A 9,029-nucleotide genomic window follows, 5' to 3' on the forward strand; every position below is an offset into this window, starting at 1 on the left:
CCCCCCCCAGGTATATTTATAGACATTAAATAGGATAGAGTTCGCCTGACATGCAAGTTAGCCCAGATATTGTTACTATGGGTTTGGCACCCACACAATAACTCAGGGGTCCCTAATCTGTGTCCCAGCCCATGGTGATGACTTTGAAAAGTAAACTTTTAGCCAATTATTAACTTGTGTTTTTTATGGTAACTTCCTTGTGAAGGCCCATTGTCACAATACGAATATGAGAGGGGTAATATTAAGTGTCTACTTACATTCATTGGATTTACTGAATCGAATGAATAAAACAAGAGACTTTAAAGTTAGTCAGAGTACAAATATGCACTAAAATGAACCTTCCAGCTGCTAGTTTCAACACGGAAACTGGCTGAAGCTGGACGAAGGACAAGAGCAGAGTTGGTGCCAGTTGCAGCTGCTGGCACTCCCTCACTACCTTATGTTTCCCTAACTCTACAACACAACCATGTAGCTACAACTAGCTAGCCTTAGTACTAACTAGCTACCTAGCTAGGTTAAATTGGCAACCATTCAGTTACTGGCAGTTGTGAACTGGTCAATGTTAGTTAACGTTAACTCTACCTTGGTTATAACGCTACTGCAAACAGCTAGGTTAGTTAAATGCGATACAAGGTTTGGTTATTTCCATTAGTTTGTTACTTGACTGACCAAGTCCGAACAAGCCCATTGCAGAGAGGCATAACCAAACCCCATTCAAAAAGCTCCCGGTTTAATGTCACACGGTTTGGAGTTGAACTCAAACTCCTACAAACATGTCATAGAAACTGAATTTAGAGCCAGGGGAAGCAGCTCTTCATTTCGGTATACTGCAAGTACAACTAAAACATCTGTTGTTAACCAATTCTAACATTTAAAACCGTCTCACCTACACTTGCCTTCCTATTACCACTGTCATGCGTGGTAACGTTAGCTAGCTAGCTCCCAGCGTGAGCTAGCTGGTTCTGGTAAGAAGGTTGTTAGACTGAATCACTCTGCTAGCCGGTGCTCACGGTTTGAGACAAGCTATGAGTACATTTCAGCGAAAGTATTATATCATGTTTTTAAGTTATAAGCAATGCCACTATAAACAACCAGCTTGGAGCGGAGTTTGGCACAAAGGGTTTCCCCGTAGACGTAAGAACAGCACGTATCGGAGGCTAGTTAGCTAGCTTAGCTTGAAAAATAAACGACCTCGCGAATGCAATGTAACGTTACAGACGACGTAATCCAACTAGCTATCAGAGTCAGACATGTATAGATATATTTGTAAGAGTTTGGGTCTGTGTTTGAATTAATTTGTAAATTAAATTGAACAAACCTGACATATTGTGTGCTCACTCTCAGCAGGAAGCAAGCATCAACACCATTTCTGTTTCAATAACTGACTGCGTACGTAGCGGATTCTTTCTTCTTCTTCTTCAGCTTTATTATCGGTCTAGAAACCAACGTTTGAGGGGCATGCTGCCACCTACTGTACAGGAGCGCGTGACCGCATGACCGCAGACAACTAACACTAAGAAATAAATAAATAAATACTTTTAGCATGTAGGCTACTTGTTTCCCCCCAGACTGTGTAGACTGTAAGATGGTTGGTCTCTAACAGTCCTTTGATACTCCACTCCCTTCCCATATCTACCACCCTGTCTTTTAACAAAAAAAAGACATCCATCTTTCTTTCTTGCTTGCAACCTAGCAGCAGGTGTTTCCTTCACAGTTTCCTTGTAGTTACAAGTCTCACATTTATCTACCACTGCCTGTCTTATCTTAAATGAAGTAGCATTGGGTCCTGTATGCACTCATCTTAACATAGATGTTAGTTTAGTTGGAGCTGGGTTTTCTCCATAATTCCACAGCAGATATGGACATGTGGGGCGCTGTACTATGTGAATCAGCTTTCAGATTACACAGGAAACCATATTTTGTCATTTCGGGCCCGTACAAAGCCAGGAACTTTAGCAAGAGAATTGTCAATGTACTTCCACAGTAGAAATTCAAATTCAACGGGAAACCATATTTATCTAGACACAATTAAGATGAAGGCGAACTAATGACAGTTCCACAGATTTTTATTTTTGTGTTAGACGTTTCCTCAAATTTGATGATTTTGACATTTATTAGTCAACAGGTTTTGGAAAAGAGAAGTTCTTTTTGTCACTCCATAAATCAGAAAATACTGCCAACAACCAAGAAAAGAAATGTCATTCTGCATATTATGTTCCTGTAAAATCCTGTAGAAGTACAGTACTGTGCAAAAGTCTAAGGCAGGTGTGAAAATATGCTGTAAACTAATAAAAATGAGTATTTGTTTTTATCAATTTACAAAATTCAAAGTGAGCAAACCAAAGAGAATTCTAAGTCACATACATTTTTGAGACCAGTGGGATCATTTTCCTGGCACTTAAATGCCTGCGCTGCTCTCTGATGCTGATGCTCGACAGATAAATAGATAAATAGTTTTCCATTTAACACAAATCCCCAAACTACTGCTGGTGCAAAGCTGCGGCCGAGCAAAGCGTTTTGGAAAACTGATCAGCCTGAATTAAACCTCACCTTGGGTTTACCCAACAGTGGTAGAAAAGTATTTAGATCCTGTCAAAATACTAAGACTGCACTGTTAAAATGCTTGGTTACAAATAAAAGTATTGAAAAGGTAAGTATAATCAGGAAAATGTGCTTAAAGTATTACAAGTTCTCAATGCAGAAAATATATAATATGATTAGATAATTACTACTCATGCATTAATATAAAAAGGATCTATAGGATTTGTTGAGAAAACAAAAAGATGGGACCCCACCTGCTGAATTCTTTAAGTCATTTTTTAAAGGAGTCCACTAAAAGTCAAGGCCAAACAAACAAAATCACCAATCCCTTTATTTTCTAGACTTAAGCATCCAGATCATTTAGGGAGCAATAAATGACAAAAACATCCCACTCTCCAAACTTTATTTTACACATTTAACTTATTGCACAGACAACCAAAAGACTGAGACAGTGCTTGATCAATATGCATAAAAACAAGACATAAATGATAAATTAAGAGTAATAAAACCCCTGGGTCAGTCCTGTTAGGCAGCAACATTTCAGCCTCATCACTTTAGGTGGATGGGTTTTCTGTGTTTTTTTGCGTTATACATGAATAGATGTGTTTTTAACTGTCAGGAAAGGATCTAGAAAAACTTGTACATGCTTTTATCTCTGGTGGGCTGGACTGCTGCCATGGACGGGTCCCAGGTCTGCTTAAGACCGCTCCAGCTGATCCAGAATGGATGCCAACGGGGGGTCTCCCATCACTACAAAGGCTACCAGTTTCTCACAGAATCAACATCACAATTCTATTGCTTGTCCTGACTTAAAGGTTTATGTCCAAGTTACTGAGATCTCCTGAGCCAGCAGGAACCTCGCAGACCTCTCCGGTCTGCTGGGTCTGGATTTCTGGCTGCCCCCTGAGTCTACACTGGCCAAGCAGCCGTTAGCTTTCATGCATTGACACAGTGCCGACTACTTTCAACACCAAGCTAAAGACCTACCTGTTTCCCATTGCTTTTTATTCATTTTCCTTTACATCACATTTGTTAGTTTGTATTATTGTTTTTATTCTGTATGCCTTTATTGCTTTTATATTTCATTTCTTGTGCTTTTACCCTTGTAATCTGTGAAGCACTTTGGGTTGCCTTAGCACACGAATAAATAAATGTGCCTTGCCTTGTAGAAGTTTATAACCTTACACTAGTGACACGATAAAATCAAGCACATACCAAAAAAAGTCTGTAAAAATAAATAAAATGCCATATATTAAAGGAAATATGAGATATTCATTCATAGGGACAGAATTGTTGCTGCATAACAGGAACGACTAACCTGGGATGAATGAATGAAACTAAATGTCTGACAGAAACGGGTTAGAAATGTTGTCAGGAAACTAAAGGGTCCCTGGTTTTAGTTGCTAACCCTGACCCTGACCCTGACCACAACTGAGTTTGCCTTGCACTAGGAGGCTAACAAACTCAAACACACATGAGGCTGCCGTCACATTCTGAAAAGAAGAACGCGTTCAGTTGATTTCGGACAACAAAAAGCAACAAGCTGAGTTTCCGTCAAACTCTCTAACTTGACGTTTCAGCAAATAAAAGCAACAGAAGCTGTATGTTTTGTTACATTGTTGCTCGCTGCAGTGCCATAAGCTACATGCTCGCCTATCTTGTCTTCCAGGGGAGGACAACAGTGCAGTTGTGCTGCCTGTATCTCGCGCTGTTAGAAACACAGACTCTACGATGCAGCGAGTCATTCAGGGTGGACGGTTGTCAGTTCCTGCATGTCCTGAACGCTCCGTAAACTCTGCTTAGCTGACAAAGTGCATATCGATCAGCGTAGTTTATAGTGAAGCCATATACAGTATTGTTACATCGAGAACTTCAGAGTAAAAGAGCTGAAACACAGGCAACATCTTGATGAAACGCAGATGGGCAATACTACCTGGAACAGGAATGGAGAGACAACTGCAGGAACAAATCATTGTAAAAAAAAAACATCTGATAGCAATTGTCTATCTCCATTCCAGTTAAGTGAATAGTAACTTGAGTCGTCTTATTGAGAATCAGACAGAAACATCTCATAGGATTTCTACCCATCTGATATTAGTCTATGTGCTGTTTGCTAACTAGTCAGTGTTTTATCAATGGCTCCCTGAACTTTTCAAGTCGAGTACAAGTCCCACTTCTGACGACTTACGATTTAAATGTTGGGTAGTCAGTTATGACCACGGTGACTCTGACATGATATTAGTAAAATGACTGCTCTGACTATGACATGACTGAAGTGACTTGGACATGAATGTGTCCACATGACCGTAGTGATTTAAATGTGACCCGGACATGAACGTATTGACTCGGAGAGGACTGAAGTGACTCGGACATGTCCATACTAACGGGATCAGAACCTTAACCAGTCAGTCACTGCGGTGACTCTGGAAATAATTGCATTGACTCGAATGTGACTGTCTACTGACTTGGACAAGACTGGATTAATAATCATAGTGACTCGGACATGATCATGGACCATGACCGTAGGGACTCAGGCATGATCATGGACCATGACCGTAGGGACTCAGGCATGATCATGGACCATGACCGTAGGGACTCGGGCATGATCATGGACCATAACCGTAGGGACTCAGGCATGATAATGGACCATTAGCGTAGGGACTCTGGCATGATCATGGACCATTAGCGTAGGGACTCTGGCATGATAATTGACATGACTGCATTGACTCGGACATGACTGCAGGGCCTTGAATGTGACTGGGACGTGATCGTAGTTAGGCTGACATGACCGTAGTGGTTCAGACTTACAACATTTAAGTCTCAACTTCCACACTGTAACTAGTTCTTTTTTTCATGCTTTGGACCTCTAAAGGTTGCCCATGTGTCATGGCCTCAAGAGTTAGCCCGGAGCGTACAGCAGCCATTCCAACACTATTGAAAAACAAAGCATATTAGGCTAAGTATAGCAATCATATGACATGGTTGTAGAATGCACAGTAGAAATTAGTTACAACCATTCCTATAAGTAAAATATAGAGATTTCAGTCACTGTATATGCAATACATTGAACATGATGCAGCATTTCATTGATGATAGTCGCTATTTCCTAGAGGAATCAATAAAGTGCCAAAGCTTTACTTTCAAAGTTGCTACAGGCTGTACTTCCTGTTGGGTGATTTGGAGGAGACGCTAGGAGGAGTCGCTGTTGTCTCTGGAGTCAGACATCGGGTGGAACCAATGAACATCTCTGAAGCTGGGAAACCCTTTCAGGACAATCTTGATTAGACTTTATGAATGTATGCTGCTGCCAGCCATACTTGGCTGTGGCTTTTACCAACCAGGCTTACATGTAACAGTGGTGGAAGAAGAATTTACATCTTTTACTTAAAGGTCTCATGACATGGTGCTCTTTAGATGCTTTTATATAGGCCTAGTGGTCCACTAATACTGTATCTGAAGTCTCTTTATCTAGACCTTAGTGGTCCCCTAATACTGTATCTGAAGTCTCTTTATATAGACCTTAGTGGTCCCCTAATACTGTATCTGAAGTCTCTTTATATAGACCTTAGTGGTCCCTAATACTGTATCTGAAGTCTCTTTTATATAGACCTTAGTGGTCCCCTAATACTGTATCTGAGGTCTCTTTTATATACACCGTAGTGGCCTCATAAGGGGAAGATTCCAGATCGGCCCATCTGAGCTTTCATTTTCTCAAAGGCAGAGCAGGATACCCAGGGCTCGGTTTACACCTATCACCATTTCTAGCCACTGGGGGCCAAAGGCAGGCTGGGGGAACTCATATGACTGTTAGAAAACCCCATAAAAGGGCATTTTCATGCCATGAGACCTTTAAGTACAATGAACAGTACTAAACTAGCAAAATACTCCATTAAAAGTAAAATCTTACATTCAAAATATTACTTAAGTAAAAGTAAAGGAGTGTTGGTAGAACAGTGTACTTAAAGTATCAAAAGTAATTGTATTAACTTGTTATGCAAAACACAGGCCGGTGATGTGAAGGGTTATGTTATTGGATTATTCAATAAAATGCAGTAATGTGTAAATAGTTTTTCAGATGGTGGAAACACTCATTTACATTTAGTATCATCAATAATTCAGCATTATGTTTCATGTTCTGTTTGTAAAGTAAAATGGCAACTGCTCCTTCTGTTGAGTCTAGACTTTAAAAATAATTACATTCATATAGTACTCGGTGGGAAACGCTGCCTTACAATAGGATTTCGTTGCTAGTTACCTTTGATAAAGTTTGTGTTTTTGGCTCTGTTTGTTCGTCACTTTGTTGTACTGTGTACTGTTGTACTGTGTACTGTTGTACTGTGTACTGTTGTACTGTGTACTGTTGTTGGGAACCTTGGTGGGAGAGTGTAGCTTGGGCCAAGAGAGAAGTCATTACATTCTGGAGGGGGTACATTATATAATCTAACATGTCATGTAGCTGATGCTTTTATCCAAAGCTACTTCCAGTTGCTATATATTCATGATACGAGTGGTAGGTATCACGAGTGGATACACAAATATTTTTCTCACTCAGGTTACCATTAGGCCATTCAGCCTAAAGAGGGGTCTGCACCTCTTCTAGTTTCATGTTTATGGGTCTTGTGCAGGCACGGTGCAGGAAGCTAAACGTGTAAGGCTTAACAGATGGGGACATTAGCAAACATCACGTCAGGATGTGAAAGGCATAACTCTTCCAATCAGAAGTCCATTTTTTGTTCAAAGAGTGGACATATTAAGAGATCAGCAAGATTATTGGGATTCCATTAATTCAAATTTGAAGCATAGAGACCCTGAAACATTTAGCGCATGTCTGATATCCATGAAGATGTCCGTGACTCCTCCTCCTCAGAGTCTCAACCCCACTCTGACTGGACAACACAGCTCTTACTCAGGCTTCATACCTTTTAACTCCCAGCCATTATCTTTTCTTTTCTCTCCCTCCTGTCTTTGTTCCCTTCTTCCTCCTCTTCTGTTTTCTATACCTACATCTTCTTCTTCCCTCTCAGTTTCACTTATCATCTGTCTATCAAAGACCTTCATGACCCGTCTCCCCTTTCTCTTCGTCCATCAGAGATGTGTGTCCTGCTCCTCTTCTTCCTCCTCAGTGGCTGCATGATTGACAAACACCTGAGAGAAAGGATGAGAAGCTTAAAGCGGTTGCTAGGCAGAATATAATTACACCAAGTCAGCTGACGGTGTAACATTATTATAACATTCATAACATTCTCATTCATTTATCTACTCATCCATACATCCACTTAATGAGTCATCCAATCACCTGCCAGCGACTGCCCTCCTCCCCGCCTCCTTCTTCCCCAGCCGCGAGCCCATTGGTGCTCGGCTTCTTCTCCTGCATCTCAGGCTGGTTGTCATTGGTCACGTCCAGCATGGGGTTGTCGTGGCACCCGTTCTCCACAAAGTGAAGTTCTTCAGCGCGGAACTGCGAGGTAAAAAAAACAACTCAATAAAGGTGCAAAAAGGCTTTATGTGAGTGTTACATAACGGGGACGATGGGAGTGTGTATGTTTGCCAAAGGTGGAACAAGTATTCACATGTTTCACTCAAGGAAAAGTAGCAATACTACAATGAAAAAATACCTACATTCTGTCTGCTGAATTCTGAGCATGTGTACTGGCCCGCGGCCAAGTCTGGCCTGCTCCCTTTGTTTTAGTCCCCCTTTGCATTGGACATGCTCATACTTATGCTCCTCTTATTTGGAAAGTGCAGTAACGTCCTTACCGTATGGACTACGGACCGTCCATTTTGTGCTGCTAACAAGTACAAAGTACTTAATCTGAGTTTTACGGCAAAGCACAGTGCTGTTAAACTTCCCTACTAAATTAAATGCGTAAGTTTTATCTACAAAGAATTACAAGAACTATCGTATTCTTCAACATCAACCTTTATGTTTGGGCTCTGGCCTTCCATCCAAATACATTTGGCTCTTCATATAAAAGACATTGGGCACCACTGACCTAAACACACTGCCCACACTAACCTGACACAGAGCTGGACTCAAATCAGCAAAATATCTTATCAAAATATAAGTACAAATGTATCCGCATCCAAATATACAGAAGTACCATTTTCTGCTAATTTATGAAATATAAAACTTCGGTTACTTTGCACTTTCAGATTAATAACACAAATAGTACATAAGTTCAGTAATTGAGTAAATGTACTGCACTCTATTCCACCACCAGGTGTGTACCGACCGTAGTCTTGGTTGCAGGCAGGCGTCTTTGCCAGCAGATGTACATTAATCCAGATGTGATGATGACCATGCAGACGGAGCCGATGATCACCAGAACCACAAACAGCTTGCCGTAGTCGCTGCGGGTCTGACTGGGACGGGACTGGCAACTGCTGGCCGAGCTGTAGTTCTGGATGCCCACCTGAAGACACCCACCCACACACACACACACAGACACACACACACACACACACACACACACACACACACACACACA

The 9,029-nt window shown here is 41.1% G+C and overlaps 2 protein-coding genes and 1 long non-coding RNA gene across 3 annotated transcripts in view; 1 reads left to right on the forward strand and 2 right to left on the reverse strand.

Annotated features, from left to right (window-relative positions):
- Nucleotides 1–1,582, reverse strand: part of blcap (bladder cancer associated protein) — a 3,048-nt gene extending 1,466 nt beyond the window's left edge. The window contains exon 1 of the mRNA XM_034869770.1: nucleotides 1,319–1,582. The gene's annotated coding sequence lies outside the window, so the exon portion shown is untranslated. The remainder of the gene's footprint in view (nucleotides 1–1,318) is intronic.
- Nucleotides 1–9,029, forward strand: part of LOC117943564 — a 22,872-nt gene that overhangs the window by 2,608 nt on the left and 11,235 nt on the right. The gene's annotated exons all lie outside the window — the stretch shown is intronic.
- Nucleotides 7,156–9,029, reverse strand: part of podxl2 (podocalyxin-like 2) — a 16,352-nt gene continuing 14,478 nt past the window's right edge. Inside the window, exons 11-13 of the mRNA XM_034869768.1 lie at nucleotides 8,775–8,954; nucleotides 7,838–7,999; nucleotides 7,156–7,686 (exon numbers count right to left, since the gene is read on the reverse strand). Coding sequence (XP_034725659.1) covers nucleotides 7,627–7,686; nucleotides 7,838–7,999; nucleotides 8,775–8,954 — 402 coding nt within the window. The 3' untranslated portion in view covers nucleotides 7,156–7,626. The remainder of the gene's footprint in view (nucleotides 7,687–7,837; nucleotides 8,000–8,774; nucleotides 8,955–9,029) is intronic.

This window comes from Etheostoma cragini, chromosome 4, assembly GCF_013103735.1.
Source record: "Etheostoma cragini isolate CJK2018 chromosome 4, CSU_Ecrag_1.0, whole genome shotgun sequence".
In the NCBI taxonomy this organism is placed as follows: Eukaryota; Metazoa; Chordata; class Actinopteri; order Perciformes; family Percidae; genus Etheostoma; species Etheostoma cragini.